This window comes from Chiloscyllium plagiosum, unplaced genomic scaffold (genome assembly GCF_037043375.1).
Source record: "Chiloscyllium plagiosum isolate Xiang-an unplaced genomic scaffold, Cpla_swu_hap1 HiC_scaffold_19, whole genome shotgun sequence".
Classification (NCBI taxonomy): Eukaryota; Metazoa; Chordata; class Chondrichthyes; order Orectolobiformes; family Hemiscylliidae; genus Chiloscyllium; species Chiloscyllium plagiosum.
In genome coordinates this window covers 13,990,022-14,004,233 of record NW_028270157.1, presented here as the reverse complement: position 1 = coordinate 14,004,233, position 14,212 = coordinate 13,990,022, and the positions used below count along the sequence as shown (strand labels likewise).

At 46.2% G+C, this 14,212-nt stretch overlaps 1 protein-coding gene across 1 annotated transcript in view; it reads right to left on the bottom strand.

Annotated features, from left to right (window-relative positions):
* Positions 1 to 2,808: 2,808 nt before the first annotated feature.
* Positions 2,809 to 14,212, bottom strand: part of tbk1 (TANK-binding kinase 1) — a 46,627-nt gene continuing 35,223 nt past the window's right edge. The window contains exons 18-21 of the mRNA XM_043709951.2: positions 10,528 to 10,624; positions 9,314 to 9,423; positions 5,124 to 5,195; positions 2,809 to 4,819 (exon numbers count right to left, since the gene is read on the bottom strand). Of these exons, the coding sequence (XP_043565886.2) occupies positions 4,768 to 4,819; positions 5,124 to 5,195; positions 9,314 to 9,423; positions 10,528 to 10,624 (331 nt within the window). The 3' untranslated portion in view covers positions 2,809 to 4,767. The remainder of the gene's footprint in view (positions 4,820 to 5,123; positions 5,196 to 9,313; positions 9,424 to 10,527; positions 10,625 to 14,212) is intronic.

Sequence of the window (14,212 nt, the reverse complement as noted above, 5' to 3'; positions counted from 1 at the left end):
AGCAGGTAGGAGGTTCATCGATCTCAACAGGGGTAAATTTCCAATGGTGAAAGCTTATGAGACAAGGGTATGCAAACATCAAATTAAATGTAAAATATCGAGGCCAAAGGATAAATGGTTTTTCACAAGAGGGCTATGAAGTTGTAGAACAGAACTCTGGAGTTCAATGGTAAACCAGATACCATGGGCAGGAAATTACAGCAGTTCGATGGCGCATATTCCCACCATCCACATGGAAGAAAGGTTGGCATGATACAGACAGGTTAACAATAATCCTGCCACACTGCCAGAAATGTAATTTGGGCATGCACCAGAGCCATGGTAATGGCAGTGTCGGGACAGCAGGCTCAGCCAAAGAGGGAACCCAATCCATGCAAAAGTGAGCTAAGTCATTAACCTTGGATAGGGAAGGCTTTGGCATTTTGGAGTACAGGGGTGGGGGATGGTTTCTAAAGCATGTGTGGGTAAGGAGGGAGGTTACTATAACTGGGGTGCACCTGATGGACAAATGGCAACTCCCTGAAGTTAGCACCCACATCTCTGCCATTTTTGACACTGAAATAGGCATCCTAGCCATGAGAAGTTTATGGCACAGGAAGCAGAATAATTATTGACTTATGGTGGGGGGAGGGGGGGCTGCCGATTCCGGGTAATCTCAGGAGTGAGCGAGATGGTGGTGATCCAGCCATTTAATTCCACATCACTGAAAAAGTGCCCAGCAGGGGCTACGTAGTGTCCAACTCCAGATTACTACCCAAGGATAGGAGAGAGACGTGGCTCATAGAAAGGCACAAAGAGATATATGAATGAGACAGCCATGCAGAATTAGGATTACTGCTTGTTGGGGGACAGGCTGAGCTGAAGGGTTTGCTTATAGAGTCATACAGCATGGCAATAGACTCTTTGGTCCAACCAGTCCACATTGACCATGCTCTCAAACTAATCTAGCCCCACCTGCCTGCACTTTGCCCATATCTTTCTAAATCTTTCCTACTCATAAACTTATCCAAACATATTTTAAATGGTGTAACTATACCTGCATCCACCATTCTCTCTGATGGTTCATTCCATACACGAACCACTCTCTGTGTAAACAGGTTGCCCCTCATGTCCTTTTTAAAATCTTTCTCCTCCCACCTTAAAAACATGCTCCCTTGTTTTGAACTCCCCCAACCTAGGAAAAAGACCCTCATTATTTACCTTATCTGTGCCCCTGATTTTATAAACCTCAATATGGTCACCCCTCAACCTTCCATGGGCCAGTGAAAGAAGGTCCAGTCTGTTCTTATATTACAAACCCTCCACCCCTGGCGCGAATACGTAAAGTTAACAAGTCACATGGATAGCTCCATTGTAAATGCAGATAAAGCAAGTAATAACTATGGAGCTACAGTTGGACGGGAGGCCATTCACCCCACTGAGTCCGTGACGTCTCTCAAAGGGCAATCCCACTCTTTTCCCATATCCCTGCAATTTATTTCTCTTTCCAAGTATTCATCAAATTCGCTTGTAAAGGCTGCTTCCGAATCTGTCTCCATCGCACTAGTAAGAACTGCATTCTAAATACGAGTTGTCCAAAGTATTAGGAAAAGCTTGTCTTCAGGTTGTCTCTTACTCGCCCTAACTCAGCGCCCCCTCAATATCATCCTGACAGTCATTAGAAATAATCTGTCTATAGTTACTCTTTACAAACACTTTGGAAACCAAATGGGTTCTCCCAACAATTGACAACAGGCTCATCATTAGACTCTTAATTCTAAACTCGTATTAAATTCAGAAACCACAACCTGTCATTGGTGCCATTACCTGGGCCTCTGGATTAATACCGTAAGGCCACCACCTTCCCAGAACAATTCCATATTTCTTTCCACGGATGCTGCCAAACCTCCTGAGTTTCTCCAGCATTCTGTTTCTGCCCCAGGATTTTAAATCCTTCTCACAACCTATTCTTAGCCTGCAATTCCTCATCCCCAGAAACAATCTGGTGAATTGCTTCTCACAAATCACAGATTTGCTGCAGTGTGGAAGCAGGCCAATCCCCCCATCACGTCCACACTGACCCTCCGAACAGCATCCCACCCAGACCAACCGGCCCTACCCTATCCCTGTAATCCTGTGTTTCCCATTGCTAATTCACCTAGCCTACACAATCCTGGACACTATGGGCAATTTAGCAGAGCTGATTCACCTAAGCGGCACGGTGGCTCAGTGGTTAGGACTGCTGCCTCACAGCGCCAGGGACCCAGGTTCAATTCCTGCCTCGGGCAACTGTGTGGAGTTTGCACATTCTCCCCATGTCTGCATGGGTTTCCTCTGGATGTGCAGGTTAGGTGAATTGGCCAGGCTAAATTGCCCATAGTGTTAGGTGCAGGGGAATGCTCTTCAGAGGGTCGGTGTGGACTTGCTGAGCCGAAGGGCCTGTTTCTATACTGTAGGTAATCTAATCTAATCTAAACCTGCTATGGACTGTGGGAGGAAATCCATGCAAACACTGGGAGTATGTACAAACTCCACACAGTTGCCCGAGGCTGGAACTGAACCCGGGTCCCTGGCGCTGTGCTAACCACTGAGCCACCGTGCCACCCTCTGGATTCCTAAACAAAGCCTTCACAGCCAGTTTAAAATATGGTCCCCAAAACTGAATACAATATCCCTACTGGAGTAAACTTGCAAAATAAAAACACAACACAAATCTGACAACAGAAAGTGTGATTTAGTAAAGAGACACGTCACAGATGTAAGAGCTTTACTCTAGATGGTTTCTAAACATTCAGATTACACAGTGGAGATAAAAGATTACTACAAAAATCTGTTTCTGTACTTTATTAAAAGTATAACCTTCATTCATTCTGCAGCTCTTAAGAGACTTACACATGTTGAAATCAAAAATATTTATTATTTGCTCCAGTATTTATCCAGTCAGCACTAGAATACCTTTGGTCAATTTATCCAGGCAGCAGTTTGTCCCATAAACAAATTCAAATGTATCATTGATTATAAGAGTTTGAAAATATATTTTTTAATGTAATTTACAGAGACAACAGAAACACCATCTTAATATTAATGCACTAGGAGTGCGATCTCATTATACAGACTAGGCAGTATTTTTAAACAGTGAGTGAGAGTTAGTTTATACAGTTACACAATACATGACATAAACATCCTGCTGGGTCACTGACGATGAGAAATTTAAATAAACCAGCCATATAAATACTGTGACTACAAGAGCAGGGCAGAGGATGGGAATTCTACAGCGAGTGACTTACCTCCTGACTCTACAAGGCACAGGTCAGGAGTGTGATGGAATGTTCTCCACTAGCCTGAATGAGCGTAGCTCCAACAACACTCAAGAGGCGAAAAATGATCCAGAGCAACACAACTGCACCAAATCCACCTCCTCAAACACTCGCTTCCACCAGCAGCGCTCATTGGCAGCAACGTGCAACATCTTCCATCAACAGGCTTCATCAAAGCTCCTTCAACACCAGCTCCTAACCCACAGCCTTAATTTGGAAACTCTAGGGTTCTGAAGAAAGGTCACAATGTTAACTCTGCTTTCTCTCCACAGATGCTGCCAGGCCTGCTGGGTTTCTCCAGCCAATTCTGTCTTTCTTGTGTGGTCAACTCCTTGAAAATGCTTCAATCTCACCACAAGGGCCTTTGAGAGGCCTACACACACACACACACTGCAGCGACTCAAGAAGCTCACCGTTACCTTCTTCAGAGTAATTGGAGATGAGCAAAACATGCAGGCTTGGTCAGCAATGCTCACGTCACATTCACAAACTGGGAAATAAAACAAAATCACTAACACGTACAGTTTTCCAATTTCTTTTAAAATAAGCTCAGCTTCCATCTGCGCACTCTGTTCTATTCAATAGAAGGTGTAAGTTATGCATACAATTATATACATATATACAAACAAGAGGGGCTGTATTCACACTCTTTAGAAAAGCACAAACAGCCATTCAACTAATCACTTGGGTTCCAGGTTCATAGAGTAATCAACGTGAACAAACTGCTTTCATCACTTTCAACATTGGTCTTGAGATATGACAGAACATCGCTTAAGTCTGAATTCCTTTGTCCCATCCCCACAGATTTAATAAACAAAGAGTTAAAAGTTTGGAAAGCACGTGTCAAAGCCATAGCACCCATTAGACAGTTCTGCAAGTCCAAGGGTGACTTTGCAACAGGTAACACCCAGCAGGTACTTGGTACAGAAGTGGAGGGTGTACATGGGCACCTGTGATGCACCCTTTGTCATCTCCCCCACCCCACTCCTGCCCAACCTCTGGAGGAGGGGGTCTTCAACCCAGTTTATCGACCATATTTCTGACCAGTTTCCTCAATCCTTCCTTCCCCCTGCCATTTAGCTCTGACCACCACCATGAGGCACCTCAGGCCATTTCGCCAAAACTGGCGTAAAATAATTATCAGGAGCTGTTACAAATCAGAGTAAACAAGACGTTTCTTTGTACATCACTAACAAGCAGAGCACACCCTGCAAAACAAGTACATTTGGGGACATGGGAAACACTGTTATAAGATTTTGCTATTATTTTGATGTGGAAAGCATGGATTGGAATAAAAACATTACACCAAGGTAATAACAAAAAGGGGGAAATAAACAACCCAGCTTCTATGTACATTTCAGGCTCAACTTTCACAGTCTTCGAAAACAAAAAGGTTTAGAGCAGGGTACACTAGGGTTGATAGCTGGAAGGAACAGTGGTTTCTGTTGAACGGTAGATTGCGCATTACAGTTTAGAGACGATTGATGTTCTGAATTCCTCCGTCCACAGTCAAAGCTCCAAACCTGTTGGAAACAATTGAGGGATTAGCATCAGAAAGTCCTGATGAACCCTTTGAAGCAGAGGGTGACTTGGCCAACTTATATCGACTAACATCACTGAAAGAGCTGATCTGGTGGCTGTCTCCATGTGGTATGAGTGAGCAGGCTGCTGCAGTTACAATGGTGACTACGCACTGAAAAGGTAACTGGCTCTGATCTACTTTGAAACTGTGTGTCAATGTCAGGGCTTTTTATCTGCAGTTACTTTTCTCAATGCACAGAATCCTGTGCGGCAATTGCAGGGCTACCAAACTGAGGCTGTACTTACCTTTCCAAGATGTGATTATTCTCAGCAAGCTCCTTAACAACTCCCTCCATCTCTTCCTTCAGTTTCTTCATTCTGTGGAAAGATTTAAAGAATGCATCTTGAAGAGGAAGAAAATATTATACTAATTTTGTCCATCTACTAGAAATAGTGACAAGTCCACAGAATCATAGGACTATTACAGCACAGGAGGTGGCTGTTTGACATATTGTGCCTTTGTTAACAAACATTATGATTCAGTTCTGTTCTCCTGCCTTTTCCTGAATATTGTCTCAATTTAAATCATTATTGAACGACCTCAAGAGGTTCAAGTGAACTTGCTTCCACTACAGTTCCAAACCCTGATGACTTATTGTGTGAAAAATCCCATTTAATGTCTCAGCACTGAAATTCTAAGTTTCATAAGTGCAATGCAAAATAAACATTGAGTAAATTAATGCAAACAAATATCATTCAACATTAAAGAAGATCAAGACTATGTTCTTTGATAAAGGAGGAATTAGCTCTGAGGATACAACACTGTTAATTCTTTGAGCTGACTTTAATATACCACTAGGTGGCAGAGTCACATCAAAGGGCATTCTAAAGTCTTCTTTTATGAGATTTATGTCTTGCATTACTTGCCTTACCTAGCATAGCATTTAACTTGTTATTTATGGACTGTTGGTTAAATATTAAAAGGAACGAAAGTAGGAACAGTTCATGCTTGGGTCACTAACATTCCGTTTCTTGAAGATTCTGAAATATCTTCTGTTGTTCACACAAATCAAGCATGTTTAAGTCCTTTCCAATTGTTTATCGTCTATTGTGTTGTACATTCATTGTTCAAGCATTACATCTTTCTCCTAGTGTTTCAACCACCAAGGTTGATTCCAAATCAAAGGTTGTACGCAATCACGTTTGAGACAATTAATCTGCAAAATAGTCCCTAACACATCCTACAATACAACAATAACAACCTGCATTGATGCAACACCTTTGAAGCAGTAAACCGTCCCAACCCATTTCATGGCAGCTTCAGAAAGGAAATTTGACAAGTCCTGAAATATTAGTGATCACAACCAAAAGCTCTGTCAAAGAGGCAAGTTTTCAAGAGTGTCTCAAAGAATTCAGAAGTTTTAGGGAATTTCAGAGTTTAGGGTTTGAGCAGCTGTGTTGCACTGATCAAAAACAAATGGAGAACTCAAGAATGCAGCATTGGAGGATAGTGTACCGAGAGGCAGGATTGGCCTCTCAAAGCTGATCGATCATATTACTGAGGTATTGACTACTGTGGAAAGCTAGACTCAAACTGGACAGGTGAAACAGATCACTTTTGGTGACTGTTGATTGTCAGAGATCTCAGTCCTCCCAATGAACCTATCTAGAGCAAGCTATTAATGCAGACCTTCGCTTGTGCAAATCTGCTTTAGGGCAGAACAGCACATACCTGGTGCCTCAGGCTGTCGTAAGAACATATGAAATAGGAGCAGACTATGCAACCCTCCAAGCCTGCCCATCATTCAATAAGGGGATGGCTGATCTGATTGCTATTTCTGTCTGCTCCTCTTAACCCTTGATTCCTTTGTGGATCAAGTCTGCCCAATTTATGCCCTGCCTCCTGTTCTTTGCAGAAGAGAACTTCAGAGATCAATGACCCTCAGGGCACGTTCCCTTGCTGCCGCACAAGGTGTATAACCTGCACCCACACCTCCCCCCTCACCGCCATCCAAGGCCCCAAAGGATCTTTTCACATCCGGGAGAGATTTTTCTCACACCTCATCTACTGTGTCCGTTGCTCTCGATATGGTCTCCTCTACATTGGGGAGACAGGACGCCAACTTGCGGAACATTTCAGGGAACAGCTCTGGGGGACACACACCAAATAATCCCACCGCCCTGTGGCCAACCACTTCAACTCCCCCTCCCACTCCACCAAGGGCCTCCTCCACTGCCAAATCCAAGCCACCCAACACCCGGAGGAGGAACGCCTCATCTTCCGCCTTAGGACTCTCCAACCACATGGCATCAACATTGATTTTACTCGTTTCCTCACCTCCCCTCCTAGTCCTAGACTGTCCCGTGAGGGAATTCTCAATCTTTGCAGCAAGGGGCAACTTTTTCATGCAGAGGGTGGTGCGTGTATGAAATGACCTGCCAGAGGATGTGGTGGAGGCTGGTACAATTACAACATTTAAAAAGTATCTGAATTGGTATATGAATAGGAAGGGTTTAGAGAGATACAGGACAAGTGCTGGCAAACGGGACGAGATTAATTTAGGATATCTGGTCAGCATGGACAAGTTGGACCGAAGGGTCAGTTTCCGTGCTGTACTTCTCTCTGATTCTATCTGCCCTGTCAGACTACCTCAAAAATCTTGTGTTCTGACAAAGGGTCACTGGAACCGAAACATTAACTCTGATTTCTCTCCACAGATGCTGCCAGACCAGCTGAGCTTTTCCAGCAACTTGTTTTTCAGAATCTTGACTCTCACATTCAGGTCAAATAAGGTCAAGATAAGTGAAGATCAGTTTAAGGCCATCAAAGAGGGCACAGGTTACAGGGAGATGACAGGAGAATGGCACTAAATGAATTGTTCATTCAGATGTAGACATGATGGATGAAATTCTGTGCAATTTTACACAATCTGCAGAGCAAGCCTGATGTATCAAATGATATTTTGTGGGGCAAACATTTGTTCCTACAGCTTAGATGCCAATTTAGAGAGAGAAAGAGAGAGAGAGAGACTGTTAATAGTTACTGCTTTGCAAATTCATTTTATCAAAGATAAGTAATGCTTAGATTAATCCAGTAAATAGATATCCCCATTTTAACTGAAGTAAAAGAACCAGTCACACATTTATCTTCATTTAATTTATCTATATGGTGGACAGACAGTAGGCTCAAGAAGCACAGTGGGCCGGGCAGCATCGGGGGGGGGGGTGGGGGGGGGGTGGAGAGGTCGTTGTTTCAGATGTGGCCCTTCTTCAGGACTTCAGTCCTGGGAAGGGTCGCACACGGAGAGTCGACTTCTCCACGTGCTGATGCTGTGTTCTTCCAGCCTGCCGCCTTTCTAGTAAGGGGATTCTACAGCTGCATGCCAAAAAGTCTGGTCATTGTGCATAGCTCTTAACCTGGTCATGCAGAAGTGTAGGAATGGATGCAGTTCGGGTCTGATCAACCAAGTGGTGGGGAAACATCCTTGCTGAAGGAAATGGGAAGACCTATCAAAAGGAATAATAAACTATAAAATGCTGAAACTGCTTGAAAACTGAGTCTAAGATGCTGACCCTTCATCAGAACTGAAGAAAGAGAAATGTATTAGGTTTTGAGGAAGTGGAAGTAGGGCGGAGCATGTGATCACAAGTGAGATGCGTATTACACACCAAAATAAGTTGCTTTTGATTTTTGCAGGGAGAGCAGAAGCCGGCACAAATAGGTTTATAAAAATATTACAGAAAGACCTAGAGCACTGGAGGCTGAACTTATAGAGCTTTATTAAATCATGAGGGGCACGGAAAAGGTGAACAGCTGAGGTTCCCCCCCACCCCCGTCAGGGTAGGGAAGTACAAAACTCGAAGACGTAGGTTTAAGGTGAGAGGGGAAAGATTTAAAAGGGACCTAAGGGGCAACCTTTTCATGCAGAGGGTGGTGTGTGTACGGAATTAGCTGTCAAAGGAAGTGGTGGAGGCATTTTTAAAGGCAGCTGGAGGGGTATGTGAATAGGAATGATTTAGAGGGATATGGGCCAAGTGTGGCAAATGGGGCTAGATTAATTTAGGATATCTGGTCGGCATGGCTGAATTGGACCAAAGGGTCTGTTCCTGTGCTGTATAACTCTATATTCTAATATAAATTGCTTAGTAGTCAAAAACTACAATTTACTGATGCTCTCCTACAAATTAGAATAGTTTGTGAAAGGTAGCCGTTTATACAACAAAGGCAAAAGTGAGGACTACAGATGCTGGCGACTAGAGTCAAGAGTGCGGTGCTGGAAAAGCACAGCAGGTCAGGCTGCCTCCGAGGAGCAGGAGAATCGACGTTCCGGGCAAAAGCCCTTCATCAGGAATGAGGCCGGCAGCCTCGGGGGGGTGGAAAGATTTACACAATAAAGACCATTCAGTCATTCAGTTGAAGTTGGTGAATTAGCAGCAAATGGAGGAACCCAGCTCCTCGCTTTTTTAAATGATAGTTGTGATACCAATGTATTTACCCAATGGTCATTTCCATCAAGGTATTCTGACTTGGGTAGCCAAGGGTCCCAGGAGGTTTCCAGTCACTGTATGTTGCTGCGAGTGCTTTCTGAGGAAGCAGCTCCTGTAGCTGTGAGAACCAAATGGGAGAGAAAGAGAGAGAGGTGTGAACAATAACTCAACATGTCTTCCCTCAACACAACCACCCAACACCGAACCACTTACAAATCAAAATGAGCTACGGTGGTCACGGTGCATGACCAACAAACCAAAAGACTTCTGGTGTACCAAGGAACCTGGTCTTTTGCTGAAAATCATAGAATCCCTTCAGTGCGGAAACAGGCCATTCAGCCCAACAAGTCCACACCAGCACTCCAAAAGGTAACCCACCCATTACCCCCTACACGATTACTCTACATTTACCCCTGACTAATGCACCAAACCTCCACATCCCTGAACACTACGGGCAATTTAGCACGGCCAATTCACCCTAACCTGCACATCTTTGGATTGTGGGAGGAAACTGGAGCACCCGGAGGAAACCCATGCACAGTGGGGTGGTGGGGGAAAATGTGCAAATTCCACACAGGCAGTCGCCTGAGGCTGGAATTGAACCCAGGTCCCTGGTGCTGTGAGGCAGCAGTGCTAACCACTGAGCCACCGTGCCATTCAGAAAATGGCCAGGGAAAGAATCTATCCTGACCCATGAACGACTAAAGGATAACAGTTTAGTTGGGTATACTCCTGGAGGCTACATGACATGAACTCTTGTTGTATCATCAATCACCTCAACTTTCAGTACCCCTCACCTTCCACTATGGCCTTTATCTGCTCCCTCTCTTCAGCACCCAGGTGCTCGTGATTGTCAGGCAAACAACATTTTCTCCATTAGTAAGGTGCTTAAGCAGCAGGGAAACAAGTCCAATTTTATTTTAATGTCTCTTGTGACTTTTTCCTTCTGGGTTTGCTCACGGGAATGACCACAAGCTTAATTTTCAATTCCTTGAGAACAATTCTGGAGATATGATAAGTTTCGTGAGAGACTAATTCTATGGCTGGCTTTTATTGGCCCTCTGAAGTAGCTCGTTAATGCAAATAAGTACAACCCAAGAATGAACATCAACTTCTGAACGCAGTTAAGGAGGGACAATAAGCTCAGCCACATCAGTCACCCATGACCCAAAACCAATTAATTTTTAAACATTTCTTGCACCTTCCCTCAGGGACCAAATACCTTTTTCATGTGTTCCTGGTACGTGAACACCTCCTGCTCAATGTTCCCAAACTGGTTTGCAATACTCAACACCTGCTTTCTCAGAAAGTGCATCTTCCTGCAGAGGAAGCAGAATTCATTACGGGGACATCAAAAAGTTACTACAATACGACTGTTGGAGTACAACACGCATTAGATTTCTACAATTCCACAGACAAAGCTACAACAATTGAAAGACACAACCACAACTTGCATCAATGAAGCCCTTTCAACTTAATAACACTTTGCAGGGCACTGCAGCAGTATCAGATAAAATTCAAAACTATGCAAGGTACAGATGACAAAATGCTTGCTCAAAGGGGCAGGTTTTAAGGTGCGATCTGAAATGGAAGAGAGGGTGAAATGGCTTTGGCAGAGAACTTGAAAATCTGAGTCAGCTGAAAGCATGAATCACTGCCGATGGTCACTGATGGAATTGATGGATGCGCAAGAGGTCAACATGAAAGGAGCACACAGATCTCAAGATGATCTGAAAGAGGGTCAGAGGACTTGAAAGGGTCAACTCTGCTTCCTCTTCACTAATGCTGCGCGACCCGCTGAGTTTCTCCTGCACCTTCTGTTTTTGTTTGAGTCAGAAATCTCAGCGGAGGTTATAAGTGTAACATTCCATTTGTGTGAAGCAAAACAACTGACGATAAAAACAATTCCTTTTCACATTTGTAAATTATGTGGCACCATCTCCAGGGGATGGAATTGTAGAATGGTTACAGCAAAGTACAAGGACATTTGGTCAAATATCACCCTGGGCGGCTGAGAGATAAATGGGAGGAGCGCAGGATTGGGGGGAGGTAGCTGAGAAAACGATAGGTGGATGAAGGTGAGAGATCAAGAGGGGGGGGTGATGGACAGGTCAGGAGGGTGGTGCTGAGTTGGAGGCCTGGGACTGGGATAATGTGGAGGGAGGGGAAATGAGGAAACTGCTGAAATCCACATTTATTCCGTGTGGTTGCAGGATCCCAAGGCAGAATATGAGGTGTTTTTCCTCCAGGCATCGGGTGGTAACGGTTTGGTGATGGAGGAGACCCAGGACCTGCATGTCCTTAATGGAGTGGGAGGGGGAGTTGAAGTGTTCAGCCATGGGGCGGTGGGGTTGGTGGGTGCGGGTGTCCCAGAGATGTTTTCTGAAACAATCTGCATGAAGGCATCCTGTCTCCCCGATGTAGAGGAGACCACACTGGGTGCAACGGATGCAGTAGATGACATTAGTAGACGTACAGGTGAATTTCTGACGGATGTGGAAGGATCCCTTGGGGCCTTGGACAGAGATGAGGGGAGTGGTGTGGGCGCAGATTTTGCACTTCCTGCGGTGGCAGGGAAAGGTGCCAAGAGTAGGGTGTGGGGCGAGGCCCTGATGAGGGAGTCATGGAGGGAATGGTCTCTCCAGAACATTGATAGAGGTGGGGAGGGAAATATATCTTTGGTGGTGGGGTCCGTTTGGAGGTGGCAGAAGTGGCGGAGGATGATGCGTTGTATGCGGAGGGTGGAGGGGGGTGGAAGGTGAGGACCAGGGGGGTTCTGTCCTTGTTGCATTGGGAGGGGTGGGGTTCAAGGGCGATGGTGCGTGAAGTTGAAGGGTATCGTCAATCACATGGGAAGGCAGGTTGCCATCTTGGAAGGAGAAGGCCATCTGGGACTTTGAGGTGGAATTGGACATCCTGGGATCAAATGCTGCAGAGGCGGAGGAATTGGGAATAAGGGATGGCATTTTTACAGGAGGCAGGGTGAGATGAGGTGTAGTCTAGGCAGCTGTTGGAGTTGATGGGGCTTGTAGTAGGTCTGTGGTTAGTCAGTCACCAGAGATGGTGATGGAGAGGTCCAGGAAGGGAAGGGAGGTGGCCAAGATAGTCCAGGTGAATTCGAGGTCAGGGTGGAATGTGTTGGTAAAGTTGATGAACTGTTCAACCTTCTCATGGGAGCACGAGGCAGCACCGATACAGTCATCGATGTAGTGGAGGGAGAGGTGGGAGGTGGTGCCAGTGTAACTGCGGAAGATGGACTGTTCCACATACCCGACAAAACAGGCAGGAATAGCTGGGTCCCATGCGGGTGCCCATGGCTATCCCTTTGGTTTGGAGGAAGTGGGAGGATTGGTAGGAGAAGTTGTTGAGGGTGAAGACCAGTTCAGCCAAGCAGATGAGGGTGTCGGTGGAAGGGCACTGGTTGGGATGGCGTGAGAGGAAGAAACGGAGGGTTTAGAGACCTTCGTCGTGCCAGGTCGATATGTACAGGGACTGGATTGTCCATGGTGAAGCTGAGGCTTTGGGGCCAAGGAAATGAAAGTCTTGGAGGAGGTGAAGGGCATGGGTGGTGTCATGAATGTAGGTGGGAAATTCCTGGACTAAGGGGGACAGGGCGGTGTCAAGGTAGGAAGAGATGAGTTTAATAGGACAGGCAGAGGCTGAGACAATGGGTCGACTGGGGCAGTCAGGTTTGTGAATCTTAGGAAGGAGGTAGAAACGGGCAGTGCAGGGTTCACAGCCAATGAAGTTGGAGGCTGTGGGTGGGAGATCTCCACAGTGATGAGGTTGTGGATGGTCTGGGAGATGATGATTTGGTGATGAGAGGTGAGGTCATGATCAAGTGGTCAGTAGTAGGACGTGTCTGCAAATTGGCTCCTGCTTAGCAGTGTAGAGGTCAGTGCGCCACACTCCTACTGCGCACCCTCCTTGTCTGCGGGTTTGATGGTGAGGTTGGAGTTGCAGCGGAGAGAGTGGAAGGCTGGCATTGTGAGGGCGGGAGGTTGGAGTGGGTGAGGGGAGTGGACAGATTGAGACAGTCGATGCCACAGCGGCAGTTTGAAATGAAGAGGTCAAGGGCGGGTAGCAGGTCGGCATGGGGTGTCCAGGTAGATGGGGGGTGTTGGAGGTGGGAGAATGGGTCCTCAGTGTGGGGGCAGTTATCTTGGTTGTAAAAGTGGGCTGGACAGAGAGAGACGAGGGGGTCAGAGAGAGAGAGAGACTGGGGAGACAGAGAGAGACAGGAGACAGAGAGAGAGAGACAGAGAGAGATAGATAGATAGAAATGGGAGACAGAGAGCGAAAGCGCGCGCGTGCGAGAGAGAGACGGGGGCCAATGAGAGAGCGAGAGAGCGAGAGACAGACAGAGAGCGAGTGATAGAGAGAGAGGGATGGGGGCCGGAGAGAGAGAGAGAGAGACGGGGGACAGAGAGAGAGTGATAGAGAGAGAGACACAGATACACGGAGGACAGAGAGAGAGAGGGGGACAGGGGCCAGAGAGAGGGAGAGAGACGGGAGACAGAGAAAGAGAGAGAGAGACAGAGAGAGAGAGAGAGAGAGAGAGAGAGAGAGAGACGGGGGCCAGAGAGAGATGGGGCACGAGAGAGAGAGTGATAGAGAGTGAGTGTGAGAGAGAGAGTGAGTGTGAGAGAGAGAGAGTGAAAGAGAGAGAGAGAGACACACACACACGGAGGCCAGAGAGAGAGAGACGGGGGCCAGAGAGAGAGAGAGAGAGAGAGAGAGAGAGAGAGAGAGAGAGAGAGAGACGGGGGCCAGAGAGAGAGAGAGACACGGGGGCCAGAGAGAGAGAGAGAGACAGAAAGACACACGGGGGCCAGAGTGAGAGAGGGGGGCCAGAGAGAGAGAGGGGGGGGGGCCAGAGAGAGAGAGAGGGGGGCCAGAGAGAGAGA